Source organism: Ochlerotatus camptorhynchus, unplaced genomic scaffold (genome assembly GCF_037179485.1).
Source record: "Ochlerotatus camptorhynchus isolate MF236.1 unplaced genomic scaffold, CSIRO-AGI_Acam_v1.1 ptg000211l, whole genome shotgun sequence".
Taxonomy (NCBI): domain Eukaryota; kingdom Metazoa; phylum Arthropoda; class Insecta; order Diptera; family Culicidae; genus Ochlerotatus; species Ochlerotatus camptorhynchus.
The window spans coordinates 3,677,974-3,698,204 of NW_027040701.1; the positions used below are offsets into that span (position 1 = coordinate 3,677,974).

General features: G+C 41.2%; 1 protein-coding gene across 1 annotated transcript in view; it reads left to right on the forward strand.

Annotated features, from left to right (window-relative positions):
- The window catches only part of Wnt10 (Wnt oncogene analog 10), a 62,595-nt gene extending 42,708 nt beyond the window's left edge, over positions 1–19,887 (forward strand). The window contains exons 3-5 of the mRNA XM_065224476.1: positions 4,729–5,108; positions 18,502–18,874; positions 18,944–19,887. Of these exons, the coding sequence (XP_065080548.1) occupies positions 4,729–5,108; positions 18,502–18,874; positions 18,944–19,131 (941 nt within the window). The 3' untranslated portion in view covers positions 19,132–19,887. The remainder of the gene's footprint in view (positions 1–4,728; positions 5,109–18,501; positions 18,875–18,943) is intronic.
- Positions 19,888–20,231: the final 344 nt, after the last annotated feature.

Here is a 20,231-nt window from a genome sequence, read left to right on the forward strand (position 1 = left end):
CTGCAACCTTTGATTTGAAATCATATGTTAGGCCTTTTTCCTCTTGCTTTTTGGCCTTATTAACCTCCGCTATATGTTCTTTAAATCTAGTTGCTAAAGTTCTCTTGGTTTTGTCCTCATATACTTTGTTACAATGATTACAGCTTATTTTATATACACCTGCTTTACCTAAAATATTAACTGGGTCTTTAGTGGATCCTAACAAGGATTTCAACAGGTTATGTCTGCTGGTGAAAACTAAATCTAATCCGAATTGTTTTAACTGTGGCCTTAGCTTACAAGTAATATCGTGATCAAATGGAACGGACACTCGTTTTAATGGTTCAGGTGGTGCGGTGAGGGTTGTAAATAGTGAGTGTACCCCATTAGGTATAAACACGTTGGGCATACGGACGTTAGGCATTCGGACGTTAGGCATTCGGACGTTAGGCATAATGTACGTTAGGCATAAAGTCATTAGGCATAATGGACGTTAGGCATAATATACGTTAGGCATAATGGACGTTAGGCATAAAATACCTTGCTGCTGTGCAACTATAGAAACCTGTTTAGAGCATGGTAAACAATGCTTAAATTAGGCTAAGCGTTGCATAAAAATGATACAAGTTAAATAAACATAGTTTCTTTAATAAGCACAGTTTGGAATCCATTATTTATCATATCATAAGTGACGTAGCTCCATATTTACGTAGATCCAAGATTAGAAGTGATAGCGGTTAAGTAATCTGGCAATGAAAACTCAGCATAGTTTTGAACTATAACTTGAAATCAATCGCATCTAGAAATAAAAAAAAAATCACACATTTGATGTAATATATTCTTACACACATATTGCAATATCAATCAAAGAAGAAAAGATTTTCCTCAAAGAACAGCTCATGAAATAAAGAATGGTGAATTCTGTGGTTTTTCATTCAATAACAAAAAAACATCTGCTGCTGCCATACTTTTCGATACAACGATTCTGTTTGTGTTATCATCAGAATGAAAACTAGCGGAACCATGTGCTGATGATGTGATGTGAGCGATACTTCCATGAACAGTGACGAGTTGCCGAAACAAACAAGGAACTGTGGCAAACGTACCATCTGTATCCCAATACTTTGCCTGTCCAAGACGTCGCAAGTTTTCATGAGTTCAGAAAAATTAAGGCTCTTTCATTATTGTCACCGAAGTCAGCAATCAATAGACGGTCCCCATTATCATCCTTCTGGAATTCATCGGGTAGATTATGCCTAGCGTCCATTATGCCTATCGTACATTATGCCTGACGTCCGTTTGCCTAACGTCCGTATGCCTAACGTCGTGTACCCGTAAATAGTCTCCTTTGTAGAATTCTCGCTTTTTTATCGATGCTTGCCTGGATTGCGGTCTCCTTGTATCCGTTGAGTCTTGCTGTTTCGAAGATGTACTGTAATTCCTTAATCTTTCCTGTATCGCTGAGTGGAAGAGTCTGCATTCGATGAATCATGTGGTGAAAGGCGGCCATCTTCTGCTGGAACGAATGGTTGGAAGTATAGGAGATAACTCTTTTGCTGCTTGTTGGTTTCCTGTAAATTTCGTATTCAAGCGAGGAAGATGATGACGATTCCACGATGACTAGAAGATCGAGAAATGCGAGTTTTCCGTCTTTCTATACCTCGTGAGTGAATTTGATATCCTTGTGAATTCTGTTGATCTCATCTAAAATTTGTGGAAGGGCTTCCCGTTAAACTGCGCTGAAGGTATCGTCAACAAACCTCCACCAACGGTTTGGTAATAGTCCTTTCTCCTTCAGGATTGTCTCCAAGTTGGCCATGAAAATTTCACACAAGAAGAGGGATAGGGGGTTTCTCATTGGGGCTCCTTTCGTCTGCTTGTAGAAGTTACCTCGGAAAGAGAAGTAGTTCTCTTCCATACAAAGGCGGGTCAGCTTAAGGTACGTCCTAACCTTGTTTCTCCATGCTGCATCCTCTCGTTGTGTTAATAGCCAGTCCTCCAAATGGTTGGTCGCTTTCTTGACCGGTACGCTGGGAAAAAGAGCTGTGACGTCAAAAGATACCATAATCTTGTACTCGTTGATGTCTCCTGAAGATTGTAGTTGCTGGGCGAACTCCTGGGTGTTACTAACTGCTTTACTATGGAACTGATTCGGCATACTCTGGAACTCTGTGACTAGCCACTTCGTTAGTTTGTGGTTGGGGGAACCAACTGCAGACACGATCTCTCGCATTTCATTTCCTGGTTTGTGGAGTTTGGGGAGGCCTTTGATCCTGAGAAGAATGGGATTGGGTTTCCGTAAACGACCTGCTCCATCTCCTAATTTGCACTCCTTCAGTGCTTTCTCCACGCGTTTCACTATGTTCTGTAAGCCGTCTATTCGAAGCTGTCTATACGGTCCGTTGTTAATCTTCGTTGTCATCTGATTGTCGTAATCATCCTTGTTCATGATAACGACCGCGTTTCCCTTGTCTGCTTTCACGTAGTATACTACTTTACTTTTCAGCTCCTTTACAATCGGAATTTCTTTTTCGTTGGCGCAACTTTGTTCCTGTCCGTCCTTGATAATCTTCGAATTGATAGTCCTAACCGTATTCTGTGATGATGTTGGAAGTGTCTTGGTAATCGCTGTTTCTACGTCAATGATGCTCTGCTCCACGTCTGGCTTGGTTGTAACCGCGTATCCTAGCCCCTTGTTGAGGTGTGTCAATTGTTCTTCCAACCCATCAATGGAGTGAACCCTCGGCGTCGTGGTGATGGTTGATGGTATCTGCTCACCCCCCGAATAGCACACTTTCATCACAATATGTTACAGCAACTTGTTTATGACTGAAATAAGTCGTATATAAGTTTCTACAATTGATTTGTGACAAGCGTGCTACTAGGGCCGTTCGGTGTGTCGTCCGTCTCCGTTGGGAACAGGATTTTTCTGTAATCAAAGGAACACATCTTAGTCCTTGTTACTTTTTATGCCTTGTTGATAGTGACAAAACTCGGCTTTGTCCACCGAGGATGATCTTAAAACAAGGAAAAAATGACTTAGTTTGTCTTCATCTATGTGATTCCTAATCTTCTATTCGTTGTTCCATAGTTTGAAGTGGTTAAGACTAGGGTTCTGATGCATGATCATTATCGGTGTCATTGCTTATTTTTGTTACTAAGGAATCCAATTTTGACTGACAAATGGGCGTGCCTTTGGAGGGTGTTCCAACACTCCGAAGGGTATAAATAGCGGGACCTTTCAATTAGAATCGATTCCTTGCGATGAAGGCACGAATGACAATTGTATAAAAACCGTATACTTCATCATTTCTCAATAGTGATGAAATAATACGACATGCACGAAACTAAGGACACGGGATATACTACAATAGATCAAATTACTGGTCACAGTAGTGATATGTCCCTTACAGAGGAAAAAAACAGTTCGTTCACCCGGTACTAGTTTGCGGTAGATGGCTGAATGCCGATTTTCTCGAGAAATTAGCGCAGAATTCCTGATGGTCTTCGCCTGTAAATCATTTTGGTAATGAAACTTCTGAACGATTTGAGATTTCTAAACAAAATATCAAACATGTCAAGCTCCAAAAATATGATCCCAAATGTCATCTTATTCTCACATTATGGCCTCCTGGAATGCCTATGGATATGTTACATTTCTCGTAACATGATAAAAATCTCATTGTTCAGATTTCATAAAATAATGCGATGCACCCCAACAGCAAAAACCCAAACATAATCTCCGCTGAGCCACTGAACGACAGTCTACATTTCAACGAACAAAGTGGCTGATCCTGTGACAGTCAATACCCGCTCAGCAGCAGCAGCAGCAACAATCTTATCAAGCACGGCTCACAAACTGCTGCTGAATGTAATAAATAATTCAAAAATCACCGGGCACCATCCAACCAACCGCAACGGCAAGGCAACCAGCAACCGAAGCAGTTTTCAATTTAATTTCCATACAAATGCAGCAAAATTTATTGGTTGATTGTTTTCGGTTCGGGATGCATTTCTTCTGCTCAGCGTACCGGATGGATCAGACCGCGATATGTGATGTCGTGTCTCGTCGCAGCAGTCGCAGCCCAACGATCGACGACGACGACGACGTCGAGATCGAGATTCTTCCCGGGTTGCAGCGAAATGCACACAAACATCTCATCAGCCAGCAAAGCTAAGCCAGGAACGAGAGACGGGGAAGGCTTCCTTTCAAAGTCACACACAAACGATTCCTGGCTGCGCCTGACAGCCCGTTTGACGACACACTTGGCAACACGGGAAGAGGGGCAAAAGTTGTGGGATCTGATCGGTCGTAGATCACCCTCCCCCAATATACCGACAACGACGACAACAACGACAGCGACGATCAACGACACACAGAGTTGTGGAAAAGCAAATAATATTCATCGATTTTCCTTTGCCATCATCATCTTCCACCAGATCTGCGCGCCGATCATTGTCTTGCCGATCTCCGGAGGTGGATCGTGACCACAAACCAACTTCCAATAAATAATGCTGTAAATAAATTATTTAATTAACTATCACTTGGGCGGCTCAAAACTAGACAGGGTCGAACCCCCCGTGAGTAGTAAATAATTGGAAGACACGTTCGGTCGGTTAACCGTTACGATTGATGTGTGTTTGCATGATTTACTCCCATATGGAAAAAGAACGTTGAAGTCATGGAGCATGGGTATTTTGTATCTAATAGTACTAACAATTGATTTTTTTTTATTTCTCATCTGACAGGCTACCGGGAGAGTGCATTCGCGTACGCAGTTGCTGCAGCCGGAGTGACGCACAGTGTGGCGCGTGCCTGTTCCCAGGGAAGGCTGATCTCGTGCGGTTGCGATCCTTCGGTCAATCGGAAGGGAATGACCAAATCGCTGCGGGAAAGTTTGGAGAAGGAAAAGCTACGCTTTTTGGATGCCATCAACGAGAACAGCATCCTGGTGGACGATAGTTTGAAGAAGCTGAAAACCAAACAGGCAAGCCGGTGGAAATGGGGCGGCTGCTCGCACAATATGGCCTTCGGAGTGGAGTTTTCCGAGCTGTTTCTGGACACGCGGGAGAAGGGAGGTGACATCCAGTCACAGATCAACCTGCACAACAATCACGCGGGGAGAAGGGTAAGTTTGGATGTAGGAAATCTTGCATGTAGGCATATTTTATTTGACTTCCAAGTAACAATTAGGGTTCTGTAGACCATTATTTAGACTTGCCGGATAAACTTACAATATTACTAAACTTGCAATATTACTTGCAATATTGCTGTAAATTATATGTCGTACTGTGAAACCATTGTCCTAGAGTAAACTTCTTTAAAATGATTGGGCTTTGATTGGAAATGGTTAGCAGGAATTATTAAGAAAATGATCGAGTTTGCAATTAGTGAACTCCTAAAACGGCAGATGGGTGGAGCAAATGAGGCCAAAATTTAATTGAATAGACAATTTGTTGTTTCATCTTATGGTGTAGATGCTAGAACAGATCTATATTGTTCAAATTTGATAAATAATTAAGGAACAGCAATCAGAAGAAAAAAATGCAAAATGGTTAACGATAACAAAAATTAAAGCTACAATGTAACTAAGAGTTTCAATACTAGTGGAAAGTAGTATTAGGAAATCAAAAATTTACAATAGATAATATTTTGTTTTCAAAAACATGTGTTTGAACAATAAGAAATCCCGAACGTTCCATAAATAATTGAAGAATTTTCAATTTAAAATCTTAAAGTTACGATAGAAAATCAAAATGATAACTTAAAATTACAAAGTGAAAAAGTGCCTTTTTTATATGGAAAATCTGCATAGTGTTATTGACACTATTTAAATTTTAGCGAGCTAACAGTGCTGACAAAATTACATTTGAAGTCATCGTTTATAACATCACTAGCGGCGATGCTGGAAATTGCTACCAATTTTCTCTTTCTGTTGCGCTCCGAAGCAGAGAAGCAGCACCGGTGGTGAAATGGTAAGCGTGATTGCCTTTCACCCCAAAGGGCCTGGGTTTAATCTTAGTTGTCGCCGTCGGCATTTTCTGAGGCATAAAATCTCTGATCACGCCAAGTAAAGCCATTGGTCCCCGGTTCATAAGTTAATGGGTCAATAGGTAGGGTCCAGGTGTGGCGTCGATAACATTGGTACTCAGTGCAGAAAACAACGACGTCAACGACGGAAAAGAAATCAAGGAAAAAAATGGTTAAGAAGAATTCAATTGCAAGGTTACCCACTGATTTTTATGGGCCCACTTCAAATACATGCACCCCTTTAAGAAAAACCCATAATTGGTGGGCAATCGGCGCGTGCTTGCAAAATATCCACAATTGGCAATGCCCTTGCTTTACCTCTTCGGACCGACAGGGGCTCCAGATGGATCAGTTGCAAACTACTTTCGTAGCTAGGCAATCGGTAGGGAGCCGTTCACGGCAGTTTACGTAGTGCATATCTCAGGAACCGTCGCTAAACAGACTCAACTCTTTCGACACCGTAGAGTGAGGAGAGTCTAGACAACCGTGCAGTGTTCTAATATGGAGCGAGACAAGGAGCAGTACAACGATTTAAGGCAGTAGATACCCGTAAAGTCTTTGGCAATCCTGAAGATAAAAGATCCTGCTAGAAAGAGAGTTGTGCATCCAGAATTTTTTTTTATGTTATTTATTTATTTATTTGGAGGGAAAAGCCTGCACTAGTGGGCGCAAAACCTCATCATTTCAGTACCAACAGATAACATGGAATCCTGCAGATACATTTGCTTGAACTAAGTTCTAAACATATAAAAAGATATTAATGATAACATAATTAACTTAATACTTTAAATACAGAAAACAGAAATGGTCAGGAAGTTAAAAGTACATTATAAAACAGATTCTTAAACCTAACACGCGATATATTAAAATCAAAGCAGTTATAACAACAATCAATACGAAACTAACTGATATTGACATTCAACTGCTGCAGAAGTGAACCGCAATTAATGTCCGATCGTAGGAGATCAGCGATGAAGGTAGCCTTAGAGACGCCACGGCGAACACTAAGTAATTGTAGGGACATCAAATTACAGCGACTTTCATAACTAGGGAGATTGAAAGGATCACTCCCGGGTAGCCAAGGAAGGGCGAAACGTACAAATATTCGCTGAATGGCCTCAATACGATTCACCCCGTTGCTGTAAACAGGAGCCCATACTACGGAACAGTACTCTAATGTGGAGCGGACTAGCGAACAATAGAGTGTTTTTAAACAGAAAATGGCCCTAAAGTCTTTGGCGAAACGAAAAATGAAACCAAGTTGAGAAGACGCCTTAGCGGAAACATAAGCCACATGGTCCTTGAAGGTAATTTGTGAATCAAGTAGGACGCCTAAGTCTTTAATGGTAGATTCACGGCTTAATATTTGCTCCTGCAGGCTGTAAGCATAACAGATAGGTGATTTTTTTCCTGGAAAACGTTATAATGGCACATTTAGAAGCATTTAATACCATCCTGTTCTTGTCACACCAAACAGTAAAAACGTCCAGCTGCTGCTGAAGAAACAATGCATCACTTCGATCTTTGATGACAAAGTCTAGTTTGAAATCGTCAGCATAAGACAGCTTCAGCCAACGGATCGAAAAGTGAACGTCATTCAGATGCAATAAAAATATGAACGGTCCCAGATGACTGCCTTGAGATACACCAGAAGAAACAGCGAACGGTTGAGAAAAATGATCTCCAATATTCACTGACATATGTCGACCGGTGAGTTATGAGCGAAGCCTATCAAGAAGGGAACCGTGAAAACAAAGTCGCTCTTGTTTGGCCACTAAGATCTCGTGATTGATTTTATCAAAAGCAGCAGAAAGATCGTTGTAGATAGCATCCACTTGATGACCTCTTTCCATCTCGCGTATGATTGATGATGTGTATTGAACGAGATTTGTAGCGGTATAAATCCGTGTTTTTGTGTCGCGATGTAACTAGAGCATGTGTGTTTTACATAATCTAGCACCAATAGTTCAAAAAGTTTTGAGACTGCACATAAAGCAGCGATACCACGGTAGTTGGACACCGACTGCTTATTGCCTTTTTCGAAGACAGGGAAAACAAAAGAATCCTTCCAGCAGTCGGGAAAGATCCCAGAATCCAAAGAGAGGTTGAAGATGGATGCTAAAGGTGCGGCCAGCACTCCAATACAGTTCTTAATAACCGCAGAAGGGATTCCGTCAGGGCCAGTGCTGAAAGAATTTTTCAAACAAAGGCTTGCTCTACGAACATCATTAGTCGAGATAGGCGGATGCGGCCCAACAGCACAAAGTACGGGAACATCACTTACGGCGGGTACGATGTGCTCGTTAGGTGAATTGTGACATGAACAGGTCAGCGATTCCAGTATCCGTATCTGATTCTTCTTGATCCGTATTGTACATTGTAGAAGGTAAGTCCTATTCCTTCCGTTGATCGTTCACATGATTTCAGAAGCTCTTGGGATTTGCTTTGAGTGCTTCGGTGCATCCGTTCGAAGTTTACAAAATGCCTTCTAGGCAGCTCATTTGGATGACTTCAGTCGCTTGAGTCGGTGGTTGGTCCAAGGAGGGTTACTAGATATGGGTGGAGTTGCCATGGGTACAAACTGGTCGATCGCATACGCGACAATATTCACCTAGGTCCTTAATTTGGCTGAGTCGCTCAATTTCAGTACATATCCAGACATACATGAACATAATAGTCTCTTTCTTGGGCAAAAAAGAGATAACCGAGAATTTGTACGAGTTAACCTCTTTATGATTAAGAATACACCAATCAGCAAAAGCATTCAGCTGTCGTTGAAGAAAGCAACAGTCTTCAATTGAGTGAATTCGAAGGAAAAGTTTAAGGTCATCTGCGTAAGATAATCGTGGTCCCTCAATTACCAGCTACACGTCGTTGAAGTAAATCAGGAAAATGAGCGGTCCCAGGTAACTACACTGGGGTATGCCGCACGTGGCAGCGAACATTCGGGACTGGTAATCACCAATGACAACAGTAAGATAGCGATCGGTGAGGTACGACTGAAATCATTACAAAAGGCAGCCGTGGAAACCAAGCCGGTCCAGTTTTGCGATTGATATGCGGTGATTCAATTTATCGAAAGCAGCAGATAAGTCAGTAAAAATGACATCAGTCTGAGCACGATCCGACAGACTTTTAGAGATGTAGGAAGTAAGGCACAGCAATTTAGTGGCAGTGGAGCGACCAGCCATGCTGGTCGATATACTAATAAACGGCTTACAGTGAGCGAGTAACGGTTCCATAACAACGAGTTCGAACAATTTAGCAACAGCGCTAAGCGAAGTGACGGTTGTTGCCAAAGTCCTGTTTGTTGCCCTTCTTGTGTACTTGAAACATGTGCGCTAGCTTCCAACAGGGTGGAAAAACGCCGACGTCCACGGACCGTTGAAAAACGTGCAGCAGTGGATACAACAAACTGTCCAAGTGCGTTTGGTGGAACACCGGTGGAATTCCGTCAGGACTCGGATTGTAAGAAAGAATTGAGTTTCGAGGAAGCCCTGGAAAACGTCTCGGGATTTATGTCAATTCTGCTCATGGTTTGGCCAGAGAGTGGTACGTAACTGGCAGCCAGTCGGGCATGGTCGTCACGCAGTCTCTCGTCCGGGAAGACACTAGCACATTTTTCAGAGAACAAGTGAGAGATAACTTGCATAGATGAGGCCACGTTACCATTATGTATCATTGACGACGGCAGACCAGCTTCATTACGTTTTTCGTTGACAAACTTCAAAAACTGCTTGGAACGCATACTAGGGCAGATAAGTGATTTTCTCGGAAAAAAAATTAATAACTTTTGAACGAAGCATCCAATCAGAATACTGTTTTCAGTAAAGTTGTTTGTATTAGTTAAGCGCTTCTTTTGAATAACTTAATTAGTTCGCAACTTTGCCGTAGAGATGGCGCACGAATCTAACTTTTGAATAAAGCATCCTAGATGTTTTAAACAAAGTTTTTTATCTATTAAAATGAAGGAAAGTTGCAGAAGACATGAAACTTCCATAACCTTTAGTTTTATATATATAGGGTATATTAAAAAAAAATATGAAGCCAAAATTCTTATTTGTTAACTTTTTTATATATTTTCATATGTTTGCTCTGGTTTTTGCATTTACGCCAACGGAAACAAACTAGGTGCGAATTGTCATTGAACTATTTGTGGAATTTATAGTGGTTTTAGTGAAATATTATCGAAAAACTTGATATTTTGCCCGTATTTTAGGTGGTTTTTTTTTCTCATAAGGGCAGCTAAGGGCAGCTGGACTTTGTCTCTTTTGTTAGCTCATGTCATCGTCTAACATATACCTGAAAACTGAAAACATGATATCCGATGATTTTTTTTTTAATTTCACTTTTTGTAAACCGTTACAAGTATCTTTACTATTAAAGAAACCTGTCAGTTTGTATAATTTTTATTCGTTAAACTTTTTAAATTTCAGTAGCAATAAAAGTTTAAAGATTAAACTATCTTTTAAGTTAAAGCATTCAGAAATAGGTTGAATCATTTCTTTAATTGACACTATCTTCAAATGAATCCGGTGGTTGTAGTAATGCCAATACCTCGCTATCAAATTGGGCTGAATTTTTCTTCGGTCTTTTTCGCAGACTTGTAATTTTGGCTTCATATTTTTAATGTACCCTATGTATCCAAAAGGTTATGGAAGTTTCATATCTTCTGCAACTTTCCGTCATTTTAATAGATAAAAAAAACTTTGTTGAAAACGTCGTTTAGGATGCTTTATACAAAAGTTAGATTCACGCGCCATCTCTACGACAAAGTTGCGAACTAATTAAGTTATTCAAAAGAAGCGCTTAACTAATACAAACAACTTTACTGAAAACAGTATTCTGATTGGATGCTTCGTTCAAAAGTTATTAATTTTTTCCGAAAAATCACTGATCTGCCCCAGTGTGGGACGTGACCAAAGCTTTCTCTGCAATCCACGTCGATACTGAAGAAAGCACCGTTTCGCAACTCGTTTGTATTCGTGATTGATCCTGATCTAGTGACGTTGAAGGGGGGATAGTATGCGATGCTTGGTGAATTGCCTAATAGCGGCTCTCTTTCTGGATTTCTGTTGACGAAATTCGCTCGTATGTCATGGTGGATGGGTTGTATGATGATGAATCTTTTCGCAACGTGTTGACTATTGGACAGAAGTTCCGAATTTTCTCACAAAATGACGTGTACAAGTGAATCGGCAAATTTGTTTAGTAGGTCATGCACTTTAGGTTCGTGGACAGAAATTCCGAATTGTTTCACTATATGGCGCTAGTGGCAAGTGAATTTCCTGAATATGTTATATCTTGGGATCCAGGCCATACATAAGGATAGCGCCTTGGGCCAATATGTTAAGTAAGTCTAGGACTTTCCATTGGTGGCCAGAAGTCCCGAATTTTCTCACTACGCTATATATTGGGATCTTTACCATATAGAAGGTAACTTTACTTATGTATCCTGCACACATCTAGTGGTGCATAGGAGCACCGTGAAGATTTCCATTCTGGGTGGCTGCTCGCTTTAACCTTGACCTGGGCTCAGGTCAGATTCCTGTCGGCTTCCTTTTTTTTTCCTTGTTGAGGCTCCACCGCCATGGGTATGTCTCTGCTGCAATGTCCTATCGGGTTCCAATATAGCACTTACATGCTGATATCGTTTGCACCCCTCCGTAGTGTTTGGCCAACCAACTTCCACATACGTTCTCTAATTTCTGTTGATATCGGTTTCTGATGACATTGACGATGGACTTCAGCATTAGAGATCCAGTTGTGAGGCCACCAGGCACGAATTATATATCGCAAGCATCGCACAGATTTGAAGATTAAAATTTTGGTACGTTGACTTATCTGGTTAGATCTCCATACATTTCTTAAACTCGCAAAAGCAGCCCTAGCCTGCTTAATTCTTACACCGATGTCGCTCTTAGTCCTACCGTCTGACGCTATCTGACTGCCAAGATACTGGAAATTTTCTACGTTCTCCACTGCTTACCTCGCTACCGTAAAGTTGGAAAGGCTGTCCGTCTTGACATCCAATGATTTGGTCTTGTTGACATTGACGGTGAGGCCCACGGCAGATAACCGTTCGACTAAGTCATTGAACTTACTCTGTATATCAGAGCGCCATTGTGCTAATAGCGCAACATCATCAGCCAAATCGAAGTCGTTGAGGTGCTCCATAATGATAGGCTTCCAAAGCAGCTCACGGTTCGGTACACGATCAACAGGAGGAACAGTAGCAGCCTCACACCTGCGACTACCCGGATAGTTTTTGGACAAGGCTCCGTTATGCAGAACTCTACATGTGAAAGCTTCGTACTGCGCTTCGATGAGGTTGCGATTTTATACGGGATTCCTTCGCGTCTAAGGGCGTCCCACAGATTTTTGTGATTGAGTCGGTCGAAAGCTTTTTCGTAGTCAATGAATACCAAATAGAGGAACTCTTAGAATTCGTTGACCTAGTCCAGGATCATGTGGAGCGTGACAAGACCTTTCAGCACGGAATCCTGCCTGCTGCCGCCGGAGAGACCATGTCGATCGTCTCCTGTATCCGAATCAGTATAACTGTGCACAGAACATTGAGAACAACACACAGTAACATGATCAGTAGACTGATGCAAAATTTGACCTTTTCACTCCACAGTGCTTAAATGGTTTCAAAACGGGTCCTGATTAGCCTCCCAAAGTTACAACTCATTTGGTAAGAAACAGACTTCGCACAAGCCATTTGAAGTTTACATGTAAATTACTATGGGAAATCTCAACTTTTTGTTCATTGCCTTCTAGTCTTTTTCCATATTAAGCTGCGAAACAGTTCGATAATCATTCTTATAGAAAACTTTCTCAGCTACAACTTTGCTGAAGATCGTTTCTATGTAAAACGAGACAGGAAAAAGTTATTAATTATTTAAGAGATTGGTAAACTTATGACATGATCAAGCAGCTGCTCTGTAGGCAACACTGTATTTTGCAGTGTGACATAGTAGCCATGATTTGTGTGTCCTATTCAACGCCCCAGAAACACCAATGTTGCCTGCTGAGCAGTTGATTGAGCATGATCATAAGACATCAGCGCATTGAACCATTGATAACTTTCGATCCTTGCATTTAATCAAAAAGTGGTCTTGAGCAAAGTTGTAGCTGGGAAAATTTCCTACAAGTACAGTTGAAAGTTTTTGGAGCAGACCGATATGGTGAATTATTAGATATACATGAACAAAAATCTTGGTTTTACCATAGTAATTCCCATACAAACTTCAAATGGTTTGTGCCATCTCAGTTTCTCACCAAATGGGTTCAAATTTTGAGAGGTTAGTCAGGATCCGATTTGGAATCGTTTAAGTATTGTGGAGGTAAAATTTCAAATTTTGCATCACTCTAATGATCAGTGTCTGTTTTTATCATTTACCATCACATGCAAGGAGTATCGCTTCAACCCAGTGTCGATGAATTGCGTTTGTTTTGAACATCTTCGTAGTTACGAAACGAGCGAAATGAACAAATGAGTTTATTATACATCAACGAATACGCGTTTGTTGAGGGGGAGAGGTAGCTCATCGATTCTTCCGGTTCGCCTCCTAGCATCGTGCTATAAGGTACCAGGCGATAACCAGGGTAGTTGATCGATAGCTCGATGACGTCATTTCGTTGACGTCTGCAATGGGAAATTCTCATAGCAGGCGTTGACGATGGGACGTTGTCGAGTTGTTGAATGGCAACTATCGTGGTAACTCACCGATTACCTGTCGATCTGCCAAATTTGGAAAGACGTCTGCATTGAATTGTCTCATATAATAATATTCCGCCCACTATATCACAAGAAATTGCGAGTAGCTGAGTGGAATGGAGATAAGTTAAGCATTGGGTACAGGACCAAGTCTCCCCTGGGTGGTGCCAGAAGATGAGCGCAATAGAATCATCAAGTTGCCATAAGGCACGGAATGAGACTATTGCATGGCTGGGTACTCAAAGTCTTCTATTCGTTAGTCATTTCAGGTGGATTAGAACAGGTGTAGGTGGGCGTTGGCCAGATTTGGATTTTTCAGATGTAATCCTGGATAGGACCCTGTCATTGAACGTCGCGTGAAAGTGGAACTTAATGAAGGCCTAAGTACTTTTTCGTGGTTTTTAGTTTTCGGATTTGAAAGATCGTCGGTTACAGTGGCCTGCTTACTGAGCAGAAAAACGCGGTCCCAGGTCCTTACATATCAAAGAGATTTATGGTAAAATCGCTTGTGTATCGTGTATTTTGCGAAACTCGTTGTTGTCGTTGGTTCCGGGTTTGAATGGATACACAAATTTGAGCAATGGTATTATGGATATGAGGGGCTCGGTGGCCTTAGAGCAACCGTTTTTGCTTACTGAGCAGAACATCATGAGTCTAATCTCAGGCCCATCCACATTCAAGATTCGTCAATCGTTTTATTTGTTAATATGACTACATGGTAATAACAGCAAACTCGGTGATTGAAAAGGTACTCGTCTGCCTAGTGGCAAACGTTTTTGCTTACTGAGCAGAAGACCGTGGGTTTAGTCCCAAGCTCCTTCGCGTTATATGATCGTTAGGGCATCAATTCAGCTTATCGTTTACCAAAACGAATTCTGCTGCAAACCCAACCCTCTTATCCAACATCCCATTGATTCCTCGTGGAAGTGCAGAGGTGTTCTCGGCTTCCATCAAAGCGAGTGTCATGTCAACACAATCCTTCCCATTCCTTTCTTGACCTGTGTTCGGGCGCGGCCGGCGCTGGTATTGCCTAATTTAAGATCACCAGTTTTTACACATTGAGGATGATTGCTAGTCCCAAGCATCGTCTATTGGTTCTCTGTGTAATTACAGCTGATCTGGCAGTAACAGAGTAGCAACCGTGGGCGGTCAATCAAGCTCAAGCTCAAGCAAGCTCATCAACGAATACGCGTTTGTTGATATTCACCAGTGCTCGATTATCAAACCCAAAATTGTCAAAATCAGAAGTGATCCTCAAAAGCAAAATAATCAACGACATTTTGGGCAAAATGATTATTTTGAATATTGTCGACCACACTGCCTAAATCATCGATATTATCATCAGTTCAGCTTGAGGCAATAATTTGCCGTCGACTTATGTCTAAAAACCACGTTCTTCAGCGCTATATTTGTTTAAAATGAAAATAATCATTTTGCATTTGATCCTCAATATCATCCCCACCAAGATGAAGACGAATATCAATATTTACAACAACAGAGGCAATAATGAGAATCCAGCCACGAATGAAGAAAAACAAATGTTATTTTTGATACTCAGAGGTTGCCTAGACCTAGGGAATTTCTTTAAATCAAAATTCAAATTCATGCAGGTAGTTGGTCTATCTGTTAAGGTTTTCTTCATTTTCAGCTAAATTGAGTGTAGAAGAAAGGATTTTTATCAGCACTGAACATGATGCCTCGCCAGTTGTCGCACACAGTAAGATTCCCCTTTCTATAAACCTTCACTAAGACGCCCTGCATCCATTCAGCCGGAAAAGTTACGGTGTCCCATATATTACAGAATAGTTGATGCGACATTTGAGAGGATAGCATAGAAGGTTACAGTTATGAACGAAAAGTTTGGTTTTCCCATAGTAATTTCCATATCGACTTTAAACGGTTTGTGCCAAGTCAGCTTCTTACCAAATGATTTCAAATTTTGGGAGGCTTATCAGAACCTGATTGGGAACAGTTTCATCACTGAGGAGCAATAATTTCAAATTTAGCTTCAGTCTAGTGGCCATCTGTTTATAATAGCCCAAAATCTCTCTATCGGTCTGAGCTGGGGACAATTTGGTGGGTTGAGTTCTTTCGGAATAAACTGAATCCCGTTGATTTCACATCACTGTAGCACAGTTTTACTGTAATAACAGCTCGCAAGATTTGGCCAAAACATGACAGGTTGCTGTGGGATCGGATGAATGCCAATAGTCGGTTTTGGAAACATTCCGTCCTGTAAAGCTCTGAATTTAATGTCTTACACGTGATGAAAACTATTGTCTTCCTACCGCAGCTACAGATGCCCTGCCATATAATGTATTTGCGTGCAAATTTATCTGCAAACACAAACTTGAATCCGGCAGGAACATCTCCTCGAGCCGTAGCCAAGTAAAATGTGTATCCCGGTAGCTGTTTGAAATCGTCCTTCACGTAGGTTTCATCATCGATGCGGCGACTGCCCTTGAATTTGGTCAACACCTGATCATACAGCTTTCTGGCACGGATTCTGGCCACATTTTTCGGCTTTTGATCCCTATTTGGTTGTCTGCAGGTACGGTACGGTTCCCGGAGACGAATCCTTTGCACGGTACTGCGTGCGGCACCGAACTTTCAGTCCAAATCGCGATCCGGGATGTTTGGGTTAGACTTAATGGTCTTGGTGACATTATTCCACAGTTGAAGCACCGACGAACTGACGTGCCAGCTCATAGAACCTACATTCAAATTCTTCTAAACACTACCGCCATCTACTCATCCGATTGCGTCATATCGTGAGAAGGACACGCACACACGTAAAATTTATATTGACTTGGTTTGCGTCTCGCCTCGTTTGACAGATCTGATCGCCCGTTTGACGAATCGAATCGCTCATTTGACAAATCTAATTGTTGACAAACGAAATGCTCCAGTGGCCTGTCGATTCATCGGTGGTTGAAGGTTGACAGTACCTGCCCGACGCTTGCTCTATGGCTTGCGATCCATCGAAATAGTTTCTCTGTAGTTTTTCAGTACACGCTACACGGTATTTGTGGGAAAACCTAACACTTTTGCAAGCTTAGGTCCAGACCACAAAGAGTTTTCCAAATGACTGCACACAATGGATCAATGCAAATGCTGAGGTTTTGACAGAACTATGCTGTGGCTACCACAGTATTTTATATTTGATCGTCAATATACAGTAGCGCCAAAACCATGCTGTGGTGGGTTCAAAACTAGACCATCTAAATTGATCATCTATAGAATATATTTTCGATCTTCCTTCTTCCAGGTTGTATTTCTGTGAAGCACGTTTGAACTGTGCTTCGAAAAAATGTTTCTGATGTTGTTATTGTTATAGTGAAATCCAACCAGCCGCCCGTGTCACTGTTGTCGTAGCGGTGATAACAAATGTAAACCGCTGTCAAACGCGATTCGCATCACAATTTTCACTTTTGAAATTGAAAATTTGCCTTTTCCTAACGGTGATTATAAAGTTTATCAAATTATAGGAAAAATGGGTAGTGGCTTCAATAATTTAATTGCTTTCAATCAGGAAAAAAAAAGTTAATTTTAAGATAACGTAACCGCAAACTCCACCACTAAACATTTTCTTTGTTGTTGCAGGATCGTTATCCACGAGTTCAACGAGGACAAATTTCCACTTTTTCGGGTTCTGAACTCGGGGAGCAACAAATTTGCATAGTAGAGAAAGGTTGCCACTGTTTACGGAACAGGGACAGAGCGGATATCCTCCCATTATTTTGTTGAAGCAGACTTTTTAGAATATAAGTCCCAAAGTTTGTTGTCGTGGGGGTAATTTGGGATTAATTTCATGTGGACGCTCCCCGGGATGGAGCGCAAATCCATTCCTCTCAATTCTTGCTTTGCTGCTGATCTATCCAGCAGACTGACTAGGACGTCGATTTCGGGATGGGAATCTGCAATCATACAAAACATAACCTAAATAATATCGGTGCATCAAAAACACAGTTTCATTATCTTGAAATTGCAATGAAAATTAACATAACATTACATTATTCGACAAATTTCCTACATGTATCATCCATAATAATGATCGTATCTGACTATTTTGAACTTTTTTTTTTCTATAATGTAACATTCAAACTTCTGTCATAAATTTATCACCATCGACTAGTACTATTTCCCGCCACTAGTGGTGCATAAATTTCACACATAGACGTCAAAAGCTTTCGAATCCGACCACAAGGGTCGCTGTAAGAATCAAACATGTTTGATCCTATTCTAAATGGGCCACACATTATAAAGTGAAATTCAAATTTAATTGGTTGTTCGACTGGTAAGAAGAAATTTCTTTTTTATCAGTCAGTCAGTCAGTTGACAATTTATAACTGATCATTTGGATTACCCTAGACTGAGAAAGCCATGAAAAAGAAATCTGAAATTCAAAGACACCGGACAAAAAACATTTTTTTCTCATATCTTTTCAAGAAGCTTAAACATTTTGGAGAACTGTGATCAAGGTATTCCTCTGGATTCAATCAGATGTTAATCCTTTGTGTTTCAATCAGTGTTTGCAAATGATTCTTGGTCCAAAACATTGGTTGACGTAATAAAATATAGAAAACTACAGCGATCGAATTTGCCTATATTTTCTACTGATTATCGCTGAAAACCGTAACAATAAACAACAATGCAAAAGATTTAATGAATATAACGTACCTGCTCATAGCATATAAGATGAACTCATAGTATTTGTATTCGATAGTCCCAAACTCTCACCAGCGCCATTTCCACTTCCCCTTTGCAGGCCGTTTCGAACAACATGCAAGTTCGCTGCAAGTGCCACGGCATGTCCGGCAGTTGCCAGTTGAAAACTTGCTGGAAGTCGGCCCCGGACTTCCGCGTCGTCGGCAAGGTCCTCAAGCAGCAGTATCGGCGGGCGGTGCTCGTCGATCAGTCCAACCTGGGCAACGGTCCACCGATGATCGTCTACCACAAACCAAAGAAGCGGAAACACGTGAAGAACGTCCGTCCACCGCGACGTACCAAGGACAAGCAGGGACAACAGCAACGACAGTTGCTTCCGATCAGTCGCGCCAACCGCAAAATGGAAAACGCCCTGTTCTACTACCAAAGATCGCCCAACTTTTGCGAACGGGATCAGGTGTCCGATATACCGGGTAAGCACGCAACCGGTCGTTCCAGTTAAGTTCTCAAATCTAATCACAACTTAATCTCACCCTCCCTAGGAACCGTGGGTCGCCGGTGCAATCGAACCAGCTCCGGCAGCGATGGGTGCGCATCGATGTGCTGCGGTCGGGGCTACAATCTGATCCGTGAGAAGCGGGTGGACCGATGCAACTGCAAATTCCACTGGTGCTGCTACGTCGAGTGCGACGATTGCGAAATCGAAGAATGGATTAGTGTTTGCAACTGAGAAACGACCCGGTGGGACTGCGGCATTTCGTGCGTGCGAATGCGACAAACAGCTTCAGTTATCAAGTTGCGAAATAATTGCTGGAATAGATATGAACCGATATCGAATGAAGTGAGGAAAAAATAGACTCTAATTGCACCGGCGTGCGTCGAATGTCGAAGATCGAGGATTTGAAAGTGATCGGTTCAAAGAAGGATAAAAGTGATTGTACGTTGGATCGTGTGGCGCAAGTCAAACTGTACCGCAGCAGATTGGAAAGCATTTGCTGTGACACTAATTAATGTTTGAATAAAATATTTCAAACAAGCACAAACATAAAAATAAAAAATAAACCGAACCATGTGTTCTATCGAACAGTATTAAACGCGCGTAGAATGAGGGGACAGATTAATTGAAATCCAACCAACTAAATAGAAACTAATCGTGTAGCTAATCGTAATTATTGTACATTTATTAGTGAAACCGTATCGTATTTAACTGACCTCTTATTTAAGTTAATTAGTTTTATTTATTCGTTCTGCCTGTACCTGTACATACATAGCTACATATAAATATGCGAATCGCGATCTAGGCTTAGGTGGACAGTGTTTTAGCATACATGGTGACTGGAGTGGTGGTAAGGTGAGTGGCCACACTTTATTCATTTAAATCATGACAAACAATAATGTTACGTAAATGGTGGCTATACATTTATTGAATGGCCTGTAATTGTAAACAACGGTAGATGAATAGAGGCAAAGGTGAAATGATGCATGAAATAAAATTACGAAATAGGGATGAGTTCAGAGCAATCTCAGGATAACGTTTAATTTTTCAGGAAAGAAATTCAAAGAGCTTTTCTAAGTTCTTGATGACATACTTTTTCAAGGGACTTGAAGCAAATTGTAATCTCTTGTTTATCATGAAAGCACAATATGTGTTCAGTACAAGAAAACCAATGTTACTGTAACCAATAACAACTACACTCAAGATATACAATTGAAGTTGGGAACGTAATAAACAGTTGCACTTATAAGTTAACAGATACTGCCGAATTATGGCTTTTTGCACCGTACCTAGATAATGTGGAGGTTGACGCCAAAATCGAACCACTTTTATCG